Source organism: Schistocerca nitens, chromosome 4 (genome assembly GCF_023898315.1).
Source record: "Schistocerca nitens isolate TAMUIC-IGC-003100 chromosome 4, iqSchNite1.1, whole genome shotgun sequence".
Classification (NCBI taxonomy): Eukaryota; Metazoa; Arthropoda; class Insecta; order Orthoptera; family Acrididae; genus Schistocerca; species Schistocerca nitens.
This window is the reverse complement of record NC_064617.1, coordinates 269,193,479-269,211,303: the sequence shown is the minus strand read 5'-3', so window position 1 is coordinate 269,211,303 and position 17,825 is coordinate 269,193,479. Positions and strand designations below refer to the sequence as shown.

Sequence of the window (17,825 nt, the reverse complement as noted above, 5' to 3'; positions counted from 1 at the left end):
TCATTATGTAAGGTTAAATTTAATTTATTTCAGATGTTAATTTGGGATGCTGTTAAGTCAAAATAATAATGGGATTAATAATAGTCCTAAGAATGTTCTAGTTCCATTTAACAGCGCAATTCGGAGAGTGCTCAGGAAGCAATGGCAGTTGCACTCACGGTGCAAGAGAGATCAGGAGAATGAGGACAGGCAGAAGTTGGTAGAGATTTGTGCTGCTGTAAAAAGAGCTATGCGCGAAGCATTCAACCACTACCACCGTCATACCTTAGCAAAAGATCTTGCTGAAAACCCAAGGAAATTCTGGCCTTACTTAAAATCGGTAAGTGGGACGAAGGCTTTCATCCAGTCACTCACCGATCAGTCTGGCCTGGCAACAGAAGACAGCAAAACGAAAGCTGAAATTTTAAATTTAGTATCTGAGAAATCTTTCACACAGGAGGATCGTACAAACATACCGCCGTTTGAGTCTCGTACAGATTCCCGTATGGAGGACATAGTGATAGACATCCCTGGGGTTGTGAAGCAACTGAATGGGTTGAAAATAAATAAATCACCAGGTCTTGATGGGATTCCAATTTGGTTTTACAGAGTGTACTCTACTGCATTGGCTCCTTCCTTAGCTTGCATTTATCGCGAATATCTTGCCCAACGTAGTCTCGAGCGACTGGAAAAAAGTGCAGGTGACACCTGTATATAAGAAGGGTAGAAGGACGGATCCTCAAAATTACAGACCAATATCCTTAACATAGGTTTGTTGCAGGATTCTCGAACATATTCTCAGTTCGAATATAATGAATTTCCTTGAAGTTGCTGTCCATGCATCAGCACGGCTCCTGCGAAACGCAACTAGCCCTTTTTTCACATGATATCTTGCGAACCATGGATGCAGGGTATCAGATGGATGCCATATTCCTTGACTTCCGGAAAGCATTTGACTCGGTGTCCCACTGCAGACTCCTAACTAAGGTACGAGCATATGGGATTCGTTCCCAAGTATGTGAGTGGCTCGAAGACTTAAGTAATAGAACCCAGTACATTGTCCTCTATGGTGAGTGTTCATCGGAGGTGAGGATATCATCTGGAGTGCTCCAGGGAAGTGTGGTAGGTCTGCTGTTGTTTCCTATCTACATAAATGATCTTTTGGATAGAGTGGATAGCAATGTGCGGCTGTTTGCTGATGATGCTGTGGTGTACGGGAAGGTGTCGTCATTGAGTTACTGTAGGAGGATAAAAGATGACTTGGACAGGATTTGTGATTGGTGTAAAGAATGGCAGCTAACTCTAAATATAGATAAATGTAAATTAATGCAAATGAAGAGGAAAAAGAATCCTGTAATGTTTGAATACTCCATTAGTAGTGTAGCACTTGACACAGTCACGTCGATTAAATATTTGGGCGTAACATTGCAGAGCAATATGAAGTGGGACAAGCACGTAATTGCAGTTGTGGGGAAGGCGGATAGTTCTCTTCGGTTCATTGGCAGAATTGCTCGAGCGTTTGGGATCCCTATCAGGTCGGATTGAGGGAGGACACAGAAGCAATTCAGAGGCGGGCTGCTAGATTTGTTACTGGTAGGTTTGATCATCACGCGAGTGTTACGGAAACGTTTCAGGAACTTTGGTGGGAGTCTCTAGAGGAAAGGAGGCATTCTTTTCGTGAATCGCTACAGAGGAAATTTAGAGAACCAGCATTTGAGGCTGAATGCAGTACAATTTTACTGCCGCCAACTTACATTTCGCGGAAAGACTACAAAGATAAGAGAAATTAGGGGTCGTACAGAGGCATATAGGCAGTCATTTTTCCCTCGTTCTGTTTGGGAGTGGAACAGGGAGAGAAGATGCTAGTTGTGGTAGGAGGTACCCTCCGCCACACACCGTATGGTATGTAGATGTAGATCAAATGTTGAGAATAGATTTGTTTTCATTTTCAGGTTAGATTTTTTATCTAAATTGTTTTTTTTCTGATTTTTTTATAAGATTAGGTTTAAAAGAGGAAAAGTTATTTGATTGAATAAAATTAAAGTGGCTGAAAATATAATGAATAGAGAGAATCACATGAGTGGTGATGTTTGAGGGATATGAATTAAAAATTCCTCATCAGCAGTAGGTGTTAATTTTCTATTACTTTGTTTAAGAGACCATTACTTACTTTCAGTCATCTGATACTTCATGGTGTACTAATTGTTTAGTTATTTTAGATTAACACTCTAATGTTATATATATATTAACTAACTCCTTAAATTATCTTAGATAATCACTGGATAAATAGATTTACTGAAGTTCTTTCAATTACCATTGTTAAGAATCTGTGGTTTGCTCCACAAATTTCTGAGCATTGACCAAAGAATAGTCCAGGTCAATTTATTGTAAATGTTCCTTGATTTAGTCCAACAGGCATAGCATCAGTTTTAACTCTTAGAGCAGGTACATCTGAAGCTCTTGTCAATACTCTTACTTCTGTATTTATGGGTCGAATTGTTCGATTGTCTACATCTAATAATCGAATTGCTTCATTTTCTAGGTCTTGTTGTGGTGTTATGTAAGTATCAAATTCTCCGTCTAAGAAGTCTGAATATTCTTATCTTCAGTATTATATTGTTAGCCAATTGTTTTAATTGTAATTATTGTGTCTACTGAATCATCAAGTTAATATAATAGTCGTAATGAGGAAAATGCAATAAAGAGTAGAGTAACTGCTGGTAATGTTCTTCAAATAGTTTCAATCAGGTGTTCATGAAGTATATTTCAGTTTGTGTAGGCAATAAATAGTATATATCTTAGGGTATAACCTACAATTACTGTGATTAGCAATAGAACAACTACAGTATGGTCATGGAAAAATGATAATTGCTCCATTAACTGTGAAGCTCTATCTTGAAGTGATGAATTTGATTTCTAATAAAAGGTCAAACCTTTATTTGTAGAGTTTAATTCTACAGCACTACTCTGCCAGATTAGAATCTAGAAATTAATGATAATTCTGAATAACTATGTTCTGCAGGAGGGGTTATTTTGTAACCATTCTGTTGATCTGCTTATATTAGCACTAAATATAATTGCTCAATTTGTAACCATTCTTTCTCATATAATTACAATAGATATGGTGATTCCTACCAATTCTTGATACTACATTTCATGATGTATGTGTGTCTGGGTAGTCTGACTATCTTCGTGGTATTCCTGCTAGACCTAGGAAGTGTTGAGGGAAAAAGGTTAAACTTACTGCAATAAATGTAATTGTAAATTGAATTTTTAATCATGTATTGTTCTTGGTTGGTCCTGTAAATAATGGGTATTGTTGGATAACAAACAACACCTATAACTGCAAATACTGCTCCTATGGGTCATACATAGTGGAAGTGTGCTACTACATAATATGTATCATGGAGTACAATACCAAGGGATGAATTTGCTAGTATCAGACCTGTTAATGCACCAATTGTGGATAAAAAATGAATCTTAGATCTCATAATAACAGTGGGTTGAACTTTAATTTAGTTCCATAAAATGTAGCTAATCATCTAAATACCGTAATACCTGTTGGTACAGCAATAATTATTATGGCTGATGTGAAATATGCTCGTGTATCAACATCCATTCCTACTGTGAATATATGATGTGTTCATACAATAAATCCTATTAATCCAATTGATAATGGCATAAACTATACCCAATGTTCCAAATGATTCAATTGTTCCTCTTTCTTAACACACAATATGTGAGATAATTCTAAATCCTGGTAGAATTAAAATGTTAACCTCTGGGTGTCCAAAGAATCTTAAGTGTTGACACAGAATTGGGTCTCCCCCTCTTGCAGGATCAAAGAACAATGTACTTAGGTTTTGGTCTGTTAATAGTACAGTAATAGCTCCCGTTAAAACAGGAAGTGATAGAAGAAGAAGAAGAAGAAGAAGAAGAAGAAGAAGAAGGAAGAAAGAAGAAGAAGAAGGGCTGTAACTGCAACAGATCAAGCAAATAAGGGTGTTTGGTCTTGAGTTATACATTCTGATCGTATATTAATTGCTGTTTTAATAAATTTTTCTGCACCAAGAATAGATGAAACACCTGCTAAGTGTAATGAGAAAAAAGTTAGGTCTACTGATGCGCCCCGTGTACAATAGCTCCTGCTAGAGGGAGGGGAGGGAGGCGGGGGGGTAAACAGTCCAACCTCTACCAGCACCATTATCTACACTACTAGCCATTAAAACTGCTACACCACGAAGATGACGTGCTACAGACACGAAATTTGACTGACAGGAAGCTGACAGGAAGAAGATGCTGTGATATGCAACTGATTAGCTTTTCAGAGCATTCATACAAGGTTGGCGCTGGAGGCGAAGCCTACAAAGTGCTGACATGAGGAAAGTTTCCAAACAATTTCTCATACACAAACAGCAGTTGACCGGCATTGCCTGGTGAATCGTTGTTGTGATGCCTCGTGTAAGGAGAAGAAATGCGTACCATCACATTTCCGACTTTGATAAAGGTCGGATTGTAGCCTATTGCGATTGCGGTTTATCGTATCGCGACATTGCTGCTCGCGTTGGTCGAGATCCTATGACTGTTAGCAGAATATGGAATCGGTGGGTTCAGGAGGGTAAAGCGGAAAGCTGTGCTGGATCCCAACAGCGTCGTATCACTAGCAGTCGAGATGACAGGCATCTTATCTGCATGGCTGTAACGGATCGTGCAGCCACGTCTCGATCCCTGAGTCAACAGATGGGGACGTTTGCAAGACAACAACCATCTGCACGAACAGTTTGACGACATTTGCAGCAGCATGGACTATCAGCTCTGAGACCATGACTGCGGTTACCCTTGATGCTGTATCACAGTCAGGAGTGCCTGCGATGGTGTACTCAACGACGAACCTGGGTGCACTAATGGCAAAACGTCATTTTTCGGATGAATCCAGGTTCTGTTTACAGCATCATGATGGTCGCATCCGTGTTTGGCGACATCGCGGTGAACGCACATTGGAAGCACGTATTTGTCATCGCCATACTGACATATCAACTGTAGGGATGGTATGGGGTGCCATTGGTTACATGTCTCTGTCACCTCTTGTTCTCACTGACAGCACTTTGAACAGTGGACGTTACATTTCAGATGTGTTATGACCTGTGGCTCTACCCTTCATTCGATGCCTGAGAAACCCTACATTCCAGCAGGATAATGCACGACCGCATGTTGCAGGTCCTGTATGGGCCTTTCTGGATACAGAAAATGTTCGACTGCTACCCTGGACAGCACATTTTCCAGACCTCTCACCAATTGAAAACGTCTCGTGAATGGTGGCCGAGCAACTGGCACATCACAATATGCCAGGCACTACTCTTGATGAACTGTGGTATCATGTTGAAGCTGCATGGGCAGTTGTACCTGTACACACCATCCAAGCTCTGTCTGACTCAATGCTCAGGCGTATCAAGGCCGTTATTACGACCCGAGGTGGTGGTTCTGGGTACTGATTTCTCAGGATCTAGGCACCCAAATTAAGTAAAATGTAATCACATGTCAGTTCTAGTATATTATATTTGTCCAATAAATACCCGTTTATCATCTGCATCTCTTCTTGGTGTAGCAATTTTAATGGCCAGTAGTGTACTATAGAAAGTATCCGGCCACTCCATCGGTAATGCTGGAATTTAATATGGTGTTGGCTCACCCTTAGCCTTGATGACAGCTTCCACTCTCGCAGGCATACATTCAATCAGGTGCTAGAAGGTTTCTTGGGGAATTGTAGTCCATTCTTCATGGACTGCTGCACTGAGGAGAGGTATCGGTGTCTGTTGGTGTCGCCTGGCATTAAGTCGACTTTATAAAACATCCCAAAGGTGTTCTACAGGATTCACGTCAGGACTCTGTGCAGTCCAGTCCGTAACAAGCATGTTATTGTGCAACCACTCCGACACAGGCCGTGCATTACGAACAGGTTCTTGATCGTGTTGAAACATCCAAACGCTATCCCCGAATTGCTCTTCAACAGTGGGAAGCAAAAAGGTGCTTAAAACATCAATGTAGGCCTGTGCTGTCATAGTGCCAAAAAAGCAACAAGGGGTGCAAGCCTCCTCCATGAAAAACACAACCAAACCATAACACCACCCCCTCCGAATTTTACTGTTGGCACTACACGCACTGGTAGATGATGTCACTGGGCATTTTCCATACCCATACCCTGCCATTGGATCACCACATTGTGTACCATGATTCGTCACTCCGCACAATGTTTTTACACTATTCAATTGTCCAATGTTTACACTCCCTACACCAAGAGAGGTATCATTTGGCATTTACTGGGGTGATGTGTGGCTTATGAGCAGCCACTCGACCATGAAATCCAAGTTTTCTCACCTCCCGACTAACTGTCATAATACTTGCAGTGGATCCTGATGCAGTTTGGAATTTCTGTGTGACGGTCTGGATAGATGTCTGCCTATTACACATTACGAACCTCTTCAACTGTTGGCTGTCTCTGTCAGTCAACAGATGCGGTCGGCCTGTACACTTTTGTGCTGTAGATGTTCCTTCATGTTTCCACTTCACTATCACATCGGAAACAGTGGACCTAGTGATGTTGAGGAGTGTGGAAATCTCACGTACAGACGCACGACAGAAATGAAACCCAATCACCTGACCACATTCGACGTCCATGAGTTCCACGGAGCACCCCATTCTGCTCTCTCACGATGTCTAATAACTATTGAAGTCACTGATCTGGAGTACCTGGCAGTAGGTGGCAGCACAATTCACCTAATATGAAAAACATGTGCTTTCGGGGTGTCCGGGAACTTCTGATCACGTAGTGTAGCTTAAATCTGTCTCACTGTGTAGTCTTGTAAAAAATTGATGTGTTCAAAAGCAGGTGATTGCTGAATAAGATTTTATGGGTGGCTTCTGAACAATTTCCAACAACTACAATGGGAAGAAAGCTCATTTGTATCAATATCTACCCAGTTGAGAAGCCTAGATTCTGGTTGTAGAACAATATGTTACTGAATAAAATCTGCAGCACAACAGTTAGCTTCACAACCAATTGATTCTACAACTATTTCACCACAATACAGCTGTCAATTTCTTCCCATTTCCATCCTTCTCCACATTGTGCATGTTTCACTGATGAAACTCATCTTAGTTCATACTTTCAACCAGCCATTTCTTCTTCACTTTCTTCAGGCATTTTTTGGAAACAGTCAGTATCATTGTCTTTATCACTACATAGATCACTTCCACTGTCATTTATACTAATTTATTTGTCCATTAGTCCACTGAGATTCGCACAAATTTGCTCTGAAGACAGACCAAGTGATGACTTTGGCTGCATCATTTTACGTTCAAGAGCACCTGTCAGACTGTAAGATACAATACGCGATTTCATCAGACTCGCTTACTTCCTGAAAAAGATCGTAAACTTGGGTCAGCAGATAAGTTTACGGTTAGCTGATGAAGTAGTATCGTTTATCGTCAACAGACGGCAGAGCAATACAGTTTTACCTACGAGGCTGGAACTGGCGAGCGTGTGGCTGGGATACTGTTAAGGAAAGCGGGAGCTACAATTCGATGTTAAGTGCCTTAGTTCCACAAGCTTCATGTACAAATTCAGACACCTGTATTCTTTTCTGTGCAATTTGGTTACTTCATCAAAAATAGTGTGATTGCCATGCATAATAATTCTCTCTGAATACTTAAGTTTTAAGTTATGGCAGTAACTATAGTGATGTACCCTGTGTGGCAATTATTAGTGCCAAAAGACACTAACAGTGTTCACAGGTTATGCGTTAACTCTTGTTCTCTTCCATTAAGTTTACTGTATATGCTTGTTCGCAGCTACAAGCGAATGGTAGTAAACAATGACAAGTTGTCCACATTAGCTCATTCGCTTCCGTTCCCTGTATGTTTAAATGGTGTTATTACACTCAAAACACTTCTAGCAGTATAAAAACAAATGAATATTGTTGTGGCCACACGCACACAATTTTTAAAAGTTTTTCCAAGCATACACACTTCACTGAAGGCCAGTAACTGGTGAACTACTGACTGACAAAATCTTAACTGTCAAATATGGAACACTTTTATTCAGCTCAAGTGCTGGCAGACAAATTCTCGAATTGATATAAAATGTAAAGACGGGAACATAACAAGAAATATATAATGCCCAGTTCACATTTTGTGATCTAACAGAGGAGACAGGTAAATAATGGAACAAGGATATTCTCTCTCTCTCTCTCTCTCTCTCTCTCTCTCTCTCTTTCATGCGATTAAAACAGTATAAAATTTAAAATCATTTCACTACACAATACTATATTCATAGTTCAATACATGTTTTGAAATTAAATTTACTGTACTTCAACTGAGATGTATGTTGGCCTCATCTTTAACTATATACATTTGTTATTGCATGGTAATGTAATTACCGTAGCTCATCTTGGTTATACACCTACTGTGTAGTGTTGTCTTTTGCACATTATTAGCACGTTAAGATCTGTTACTTCTTACATCTCTTCTACCTTGATATGTTTAGTTTTAAAAATACGGACAGTGTTATCCGCACCACCTGACACCACAAGATCAGGTCTTGACCAATCACAGCATAGCACCTTGTCTTCATGTCCACTCATATCATACAATGGTGCCTTTGGACTGCAACAAAAAGTACATCTACAGCCTCAGCATAAACTACAACATTATTAGAATTACATGCATTTTCATTAGTACATAAGGTCATAAAAATTGAAAGGAAACTACGACCAATCAATGACTTTTCACACACAAAGAAATGGATAAAATGAGAAAAATAACTGTACACTCACACGCTGTAGAAAAGTACTGTTTCCAAATATAAATGTCAGAGCCTACTGGACAGTGCATAGTGCAAAATACACATTATCACATTTGTTCACTCACTTTCATCTTTCATTCACACACAGTATGCATAGTATCTCTCTCATTTGGTTGTTACCATACTTTTGTGAGATGCATTACGAAAGTCATGGAATTAAATGTTAAATATTGGTTCTCAAAATTTACTAAATAATATTTAATGGTATAACAGTATCCTTTGTCAACTGTACAGAATCAAATAACTTTAAGCATCACCCAAAAAATTTACGACTGACAAAACCAACTGATTCTTACTTTGTCAGCATGACTTCGAATTATTTCATGTTAACGTATGGGCAGTATCTCAAAAATTGCAGTAGTAGACATGTTGCAAAAAATTCCGATTACTTGGAATATCTGATCTCTGCATCTACATGGATACTCTGCAAATCACATGTAAGTGACTGGCAGAGGGAGGGTTCATTGAACCACCTTCACAATTCTCTATTTTTCCAATCTCGTACAGTGCGCGGAAAGAACGAACACCGATATCTTTCTGTATTAGCTCTGATTTCCCTTATTTTATCGTGGTGATCATTTCTCCCTAAGTAAGTCAGTGTCTACAAAATATTTTCACATTTGGAGGAAAAAGTTGGTGATTGGAATTTCATGAGATGATTCCATCGTAACGAAAAATGCCTATCTTTTAATGATGTCCACCCCCAAATCCTGTATCATTTCTGTGACACTCTCTCCCATATTTCACAATAATACAAAACGTGCTGCCCTTCTTTGAACTTTTTCAATGTACTCCATCAGTCCTATCTGGTAAGGATCGCACACCGCACAGCAGTATTCTAAACAAGGACGGACAAGCATAGTGTAGGCAGTCTCCTTAGTAGATCTGTTACATGTTCTAAGTGTCCTGCCAATAAAACACAGACTTGTTTTCCCAGGTTCATCTTGACAAACTCTGGTCCTCCATTTAACCTCTACACAACAGATTTTATGAATCTGCTTCACCTTATAATGCTTCATAAATATACTATTAGATATTTAACAAGTGAGAATCTGAAGTTCCTTGACCGAGTAATAGCGAATCCTTTTTCTCCCAAACACCTATAAATAACATGATAGCATTGTTCAATGAACAAGGCAGTCATTAAATCTGCTATACTGCAGTATTCCATAACATGGTATTTTCTTTGATTTATTTGTTGATGCTGATGGGATTTGACACAGGCTCAAATTGAATTACAAATGTTTGCCCCACTTACAAGGAAAAATGTATCTCTCTGCCACCCAAAATTGTAAAAGGGTACCTACCAAATGCATTACATAATGATCATTTATGTTTTATATTACTTTGCTACCATTACAGAATAGTGAAAGACCCAGGCTTACCTTCTTGTGTCCCAAAGCTTCATATCCTGATCATAGCTTCCAGATACAAAAAGGTGTTCATCAGTTTTAGACCAACATACACTCTGCACCCATTGTGTGTGTGAGGTAAATGTGTTTTTAATTAAGGAACCCTCTGTAACACGGACAGGAAGCATAAATCAATATTAATTCACTTTTTCAACAACATTTTTGTATACTCAAGAAAAATATATAATGAAGTAATTCCAGTTAAAGAGTCAACATGATTCTTGACAAAAATTAGCCTGAAAAATTTTCAGTTTTTCTTCTTTTTTTTGCCGAGGAATCTCAATTGTTAAAGTACATATGCCATTTGCGTAACAAACAAATTGGTATATGATTATCATAAAAAATGTCAACTGACAGAATCATGAATGTTAATCTCAAAATCAGAGTATTGTTTTCATTTTAACATCTTCCTTACGTGAGGGCATTTCTATAAAAACTCATCAACACTAAAAATTATTAGCTATCATTCTTGATAGCCTCAACAAATTGCAACCATAATTTATGCAGACAACATATTACATATACATATGAGAAAAACCCCCATCAATAATTTTTACACATACAATAGGTTATGTTTATACCATACTGTTTTGAGGCATATGAAAGACTAAGAAACCCAACTTTTCTCAGGTATTTATTTATTTATATGTAGCTGTGTTTGAGACTTCAAACTTGTGGATTTTATTTCTGACTTATAAGGTTTCTTTGTACAAAACATTTGAAGTAGTGTGACTGGGGGACAGGAATGAAGAGCTGGTTTGATTCACTTACACAGGGGAGGGCCCTGTAGAGCTGCCTGTCCAAAAAGCAGCTGACACTAAGGTCCACAACTGCTACATGCAGCAACTGGCCTTGTTTTTGTTTATGGTCATGGGAAATTGTAAACGTTTAAAATGAAATGGTAAACTGTTGGGAATAAGTTGGTTGGCTGACTGGGGTTTAAGGGACCAAACAGCAAGGTTATCAGTCCCTTGTGTCGGACGGATTTACATCTCAAAAGAGTCATAACAATAAAAGGTAAACGGCTAAAAAATGTAAAAGTGCAGTTGTGTTGTCAATGGTGAAAACAAAAGGAGGGAAGTCAGCGAGTGGGCAACCCCAAGGCTATGCTAGAGGCAGGAAATATCCCACCTCTGATGCAGTACAGGCAAGACCACCTGCTATTCAAAAGCGTTCAACCACTAGAATGTAAAAGTGCGTATTGTAAAAGGAGACTAACCGAATCTAAAAAGCAATAAAAACAGAGTAAAAGGGAGAGAAAAGAGGATCTTGGCCAGGGAGGGGAGTCAGGAATCTCCAAATACAGCTTACAGTGAGAGACACCCCAACTTTCACCGCCCTGCCCCTATTCCAGAGGGAGATTAAAAACCTTAGAACTGGAAATAAAAACCACTTTCACGGAGGAAACGGAGAACCAGTTCAACCGTCTGGGAATCATCTGCCACTACTAAGGGTAAAGTGTGGGGAAGTTTGCAATTAGTATGCAGAGGCAAAAGAAGGGGGCATTCCACCAAAATGTGGGCTAATGACTGGAGGCTCCACAACGACAAAGTGGGGGTGGCTCATTATGCAAAACAAAACCATGGGTCAGTCCGATATTTTTTTTTTTTTGTGGTTTTAGGGCGCACAACGTCAACGGTCATTAGCGCCCAGACTACTTTAGGAATGCACCGCGAGTCACAAGTTTAAAACAGCAACAAAACGGAGAACACGATGAAAGACATACTGACAGGCATAGGATTAAAAAAGAAAACAGCATAATCAAATGTCCTTTGAGAGGGTTGTCAAATTGATAAAATGAAGAACGCGAGCAGCTGCTCGTGGGTCATCCGCTAAAATGGCTTCTACAGTACATGGCAGGCCAATATCGAGACGTAGGGTGTTAAAATTCTGACACGACGTTAAAATGTGGCGGACCGTCAGCAATTGCCCACATGGGCAGAACGGCGCCGGCGCAGCCGTCAGCAGATGGCGATGGCTGAACCGGCAGTGGCCAATTCACAACCGGGCCAAAACTACCTCCTCCCGCCGAGAAGGGCGTGAGGAGGACGTCCAAGCCACGGGTAGAGCTTTCAAGGCCCGAAGCTTGTTGTCTGAAAGTGCAGCCCAATCGGCATGCCACAGCGAGACAATGCGCCGACAAATTACCCTGCTACAATCTGACGAAGGGACACCACAAGAAGCTGTCCGAGGCTGGAGGACCGCAGCCTTGGCCGCGGCATCTGCAGCTTCGTTCCCAGGGATACCGACATGGCCAGGAATCCACATAAAGCTAACCGGAGAACCGACGTCCACCAGCTGCTGAAGAGAGCGTTGGATCCGGTGCACGAAAGGGTGAACCGGGTACGGATCACCGAGGCTCTGGATAGCGCTCAGGGAATCGGAGCAGATGACATATGCAGAATGTCGGTGGCGGCAGATGTAAAGGACAGCCTGGTAGAGGGCAAAGAGCTCAGCTGTGAAGACCGAACAATGGCCATGGAGCCGATATTGGAAACTTTGTGCCCCGACAATAAAAGAACACCCGACCCCGTCATTGGTCTTAGAGCCATCTGTATAAATGAAGGTCGTATTAATGAACTTCGAACGAAGTTCGACAAAACGGGAGTGGTAGACTGAATCGGGGGTAACCTCCTTCGGGAGTGAGCAGAGGTCAAGGTGGACGCGAACCTGAGCCTGGAGCCAAGGTGGCGTGTGGCTCTCGCCCACTCGAAAGGTGGCAGGGAGTGAAAAATGAAGGTGTTGAAGGAGGCGACGAAAGCGAACTCCAGGGGGTAGCAGGGCGGAGACATACAACCCGTATTGACTGTCGAGAGAGTCATCAAAAAAGGAACGATAAGATGGGTGGTCAGGCATTGCCAGTAGCCGACAGGCATACCGACAAAGCAGTATATCGCGCCGGTAGGTGAGTGGCAACTCACCAGCGTCAGCATGAAGACTCTCGACGGGACTAGTATAAAACGCTCCGATTGCAAGTCGTAAACCCCGATGTTGTATGGAGTTGAGGCGGCGTAAGATGGATGGCCGTGCAGAGGAGTATACGAAGCTCCCATAATCCAGCTTGGAGCGGACGATCGACCGATATAGGCGAAGGAGGACGGTTCGATCCGCTCCCCACGACATACCACTGAGAACACGGAGGACATTGAGAGAACGGGTACAACGGGCAGCCAAATAAGACACATGTGGAGACCAACTAAGTTTCCTGTCAAATGTAAGACCTAAAAATTTTGTTGTCTCCACGAATGGGAGAGCAACGGGACCAAGTCGTAAAGACGGTGGGAGAAATTCTTTGTAGCGCCAGAAGTTAATACAGACCGTCTTCTCGGCAGAAAAACGGAAGCCATTGGCGACACTCCACGAGTAAAGACGGTCAAGAGAACGCTGAAGACAGCGCTCCAGGAAACACGTACGCTGCGCGCTGCAATAGATGGTAAAATCGTCCACGAAAAGGGAGCCTGATACATCAGCTGGGAGGCAATCCATTATTGGATTGATCGCTATGGCGAAGAGAGCGACGCTCAAAACTGAGCCCTGTGGTACCCCATTCTCCTGGCGAAAGGTGTCTGACAGGACAGAACCCACACGTACCCTGAACTGTCGATCCATTAAAAAGGAACGAATAAAAAGAGGGAGGCGACCGCGAAGACCCCATGTATGCATGGTGCGGAGAATGCCCGCCCTCCAACAGGTGTCGTAAGCCTTCTCCAAATCAAAGAACACAGCCGCGGTCGGGCGCTTCCGCAAGAAGTTATTCATAATGAAGGTCGACAAGGTAACCAGATGGTCAACAGCAGACCGGCGCCTACGAAATCCACATTGTACATTGCTAAGTAGGCGTCGAGACTCGAGCAGCCAAACCAATAGAGAGTTAACCATTCGCTCCATCACTTTACAGACACAGCTGGTAAGCGAGATGGGTCGATAACTGGAGGGCAAGTGCTTGTCCTTCCCCGGCTTAGGAATCGGGACAACAATAGACTCGCGCCAGCATGCGGGAACATGTCCCTCAATCCAGATGCGATTGTAAGTACGAAGAAGAAAACCTTTACCCGCAGGAGAAAGGTTCTTCAGCATCTGAATATGAATAGAATCAGGCCCTGGAGCGGAGGACCGTGATCGGCCAAGTGCGGTTTCGAGTTCCCGCATGGTGAATGGGGCATTATAACTTTCACGATTCGAGGAGCGGAAGTTAGGTGGCCTAGCCTCCTCTGCCTGTTTGCGGGGGAGGAAGGCAGGGTGGTAATGAGCGGAGCTCGAAACCTCTGCGAAAAAGCGGCCGAAGGCATTGGAGACAGCCTCAGGGGCCACAAGGACGTCATTCGCGACCGTCAAGCCAGAAACTGGTGAGTGGACCTTAGTGCCAGATAGCCGGCGCAGGCTACCCCAGACAACAGAAGAAGGAGTAAAACTGTTGAAGGTACTTGTGAAAGCAGCCCAGCTGGCTTTCTTGCTTTCTTTAATAATACGACGACACTGTGCACGTAATCGTTTATAATTGACACAATTCGCCACTGTAGGGTGGCGGTTAAAGGCGCGTAAAGCACGTCGACGAGCACGTAGAGCGTCTCTACATGCTGCGGTCCACCAGGGGACCGGTACGCGACGTGGAGAAGAAGTAGGGTGAGGGATGGAATATTCAGCAGCAGAGAGAACGACTTCCGTGAGGTGTGCGACCTGACTATCGCAGCTTGGGAATGTTTGATCCTGGAAGTTCGCCCTTGAAGAGAAGAGCCCCCAGTCTGCTTTGGAGATGTTCCAACTAGATGAGCACGGAGAGGGGGTATGCTGCAGGAGATGGATAACACACGGGAAGTGGTCGCTCGAATATGTATCAGAAAGAGCATACCACTCGAACCGGCGTGCAAGTTGGGGAGTACATATAGAGAGATCTAAATGGGAATAGGTGTGAGACGTATCCGAAAGAAAAGTAGGGGTGCCAGTATTGAGGCAGACGAGATTGAGCTGGTTGAAAAGGTCTGCTAACAGGGAGCCCCTCGGGCAGGATGCTGGAGAGCCCCAAAGGGGATGGTGGGCATTGAAGTCTCCAGTTAACAAAAATGGTGCAGGTAGCTGAGCAATAAGTTGCATCATGTCTGCCCTGGTAACGGCAGACGACGATGGAGTGTAAACGGTACAAATGGAAAATGTAAAAGTGGGGAGAGTAATGCGGATGGCAACTGCCTGCAGGCCGGTGTGCAACGTGATGGGATCGTAGTAAATATCATCCCGGACCAGCAACATAACCCCTCCATGAGCTGGGATACCTACCACAGGGGGTAGGTCAAAACGCACAGAGGTGTAGTGTGCCAAGGCAATTTGATCACATGGGCGTAGCTTCGTTTCCTGGAGGGCTACGACGAGCGGACGGTGCAAGCGAAGCAGCAACTTCAAGTCCTCTCGGTTGGAGCGAATGCTGCGAATATTCCAGTGAATAAGTGCCATCGTAAGAAAAAAGGAAGATGAAAGAAGGGGTCACCTCGAAGGCCACTGAGGGCCTGGCTTCGAGCGAGCACTGCCGCCGCTATCAGTAGGCGGACAGTCATCGTCCATTGGGTCTATAGGTTCATCGGCCATCTTGGGAAGATGGCCGGGAGGGGGAGCTTCCTCCGCCGGTGAACGGCCAGATGTTCGGCTACCAGCGGTGCGGCCAGGCGAAAGGGATGACGGCCTGGGGCGGCAACCGCTGGGTGGCGCAGGAGAAGAAATGCGCCGTGGCGGAGAAGGAGAACTGTGCTTCCTATTAGCCTTCTTGGATGGTCGTTTGGTGGAAGTACCGGACGAAGGCTGGGAGGTCGAGGTACGTAGGAAGTCTGCACGGGACGGTTCCTTCTTGAAGGCCCGTGCATCTGACTTCTGGGTCTTCGTCTTAGCAGAAGCTGATGAAGGGGCTGGTGTCTGTGGGGTGATGGGACGAAGAGGAGACGTCGACCGCGCGATCTTAGCACTGGCCGAACGGACGACCGTGGTGCTGAAGGTCAGATCGCAGGTCTGGGTTGCCACCTCCCTGGTAGTCCGAGGAGAGGAGAGGACAGTACTGTATTTCCCCGCTGGGAGCAGCGTGGGCTTCCTACTAGCCAATAGCTTGCGAGCAGCCGAGGTGGACACTTTCTCATTGACCCGAATTTCCTGGATACAGCGTTCTTCCTTATAGACAGGACAGTCGCGGGAGGATGCAGCATGGTCACCCTGACAGTTCACACAACGAGGAGACGGAGGTGGACAGTCACCCTCATGGGCATCCCTGCCACAAGTGACACATTTAGCCGCATTGGAACAAGATTGGCGAGTGCGATTGAAACGCTGACACTGGTAGCAGCGCGTAGGTGTCGGGACATAGGGGCGAACAGAAATAACCTCGTAGCCCGCTTTGATGCGCGATGGCAGCTGAACACTACCGAAGGTCAAAAAAAGTGTCCGGGTCGGTACAAGGTCATTGTTGACCTTTTTCATGACCCTATGGACAGTCGTCACGCCCTGCTCAGCGAGGAAAGATTGAATCTCCTCGTCAGTCAAACCGTCGAGGGATCTAGTGTAGACCACACCACGAGACGAATTCAAAGTTCGGTGAGCCTCCACCCGGACAGGGAATGTGTACAGGAGTGTGGCCCGAAGCAGTTTTTGTGCCTGAAAGGCGCTCTCAGTTTCGAGTAATAAGGTACCGTTACGCAACCTGGTACAGGATTTGACAGATCCGGCTATGGCATCGACGCCCTTCTGGATAACGAAAGGGTTGACAGAGGAAAAATCCTTTCCGTCCTCAGATCGAGAAACGACGAGGAACTGTGGGGCAGGCGGTAGTACTTTTGTCACTGGTAGCTGGTCACGTTTCCGTTTTTGGGCAGAAGTCGAGAGAGATGGAGTGAAATCCATTGCGGAGAAATCCCCCATGATTGCCAGCGTCTCCGATGGCGCGCTCCTTCCTTGTGGGGACCCTCTCAGAGGGCACTCCCGCCTTAGGTGAATGTTTACACCTCAGGTCACACCTCCCGAGAAACAGACAGAGGGACCAATCGGCATGGTCAGAAGGTATCAGCTCAGGCAATCACCCCTCCCCGGGCCTGGCCTTTACCAGGGGGTACGCGCGTGCCTTACATGTCTACCCAGGGCGGGGAATTACGCGTTACCCCGTCACCGGCTACGCGTGCGAACGCGTGGGTCGGCCTTCAGGCGCGCACAGGGAGGAAGGAAGAAGAGGAAAAAGGAGAGGAAAAAGGAGAGAGAGGGAGAGAGAGGACAGACTGTCTCAAACGCCGAGGCGGAGACCAGAGAAGGCAAGGAGAAGAAGGCAATGAGAAGGCAAGGAGAAGAAGGCAATGAGAAGGCAAGGAGAAGAAGGCAATGAGAAGGCAAGGAGAAGAAGGCAATGAGAAGGCAAGGAGAAGAAGGCAATGAGAAGGCAAGGAGAAGAAGGCAATGAGAAGGCAAGGAGAAGAAGGCAATGAGAAGGCAAGGAGAAGAAGGCAATGAGAAGGCAAGGAGAAGAAGGCAATGAGAGGGCAAGGAGATTTTGCAGGGGAAAGTGTAAGGAAGACAGTGGGGTGGAGAACAGCAAAGAAAGGAACCAACCAAAG

The 17,825-nt window shown here is 44.1% G+C and overlaps 1 protein-coding gene across 1 annotated transcript in view; it reads right to left on the bottom strand.

Moving 5' to 3' along the window:
* Positions 1–8,048: 8,048 nt before the first annotated feature.
* LOC126252952 (ribosome biogenesis protein WDR12 homolog) overlaps positions 8,049–17,825 on the bottom strand; it is a 45,009-nt gene continuing 35,232 nt past the window's right edge. The window contains exons 8-9 of the mRNA XM_049953966.1: positions 10,225–10,357; positions 8,049–8,640 (exon numbers count right to left, since the gene is read on the bottom strand). Coding sequence (XP_049809923.1) covers positions 8,493–8,640; positions 10,225–10,357 — 281 coding nt within the window. The 3' untranslated portion in view covers positions 8,049–8,492. The remainder of the gene's footprint in view (positions 8,641–10,224; positions 10,358–17,825) is intronic.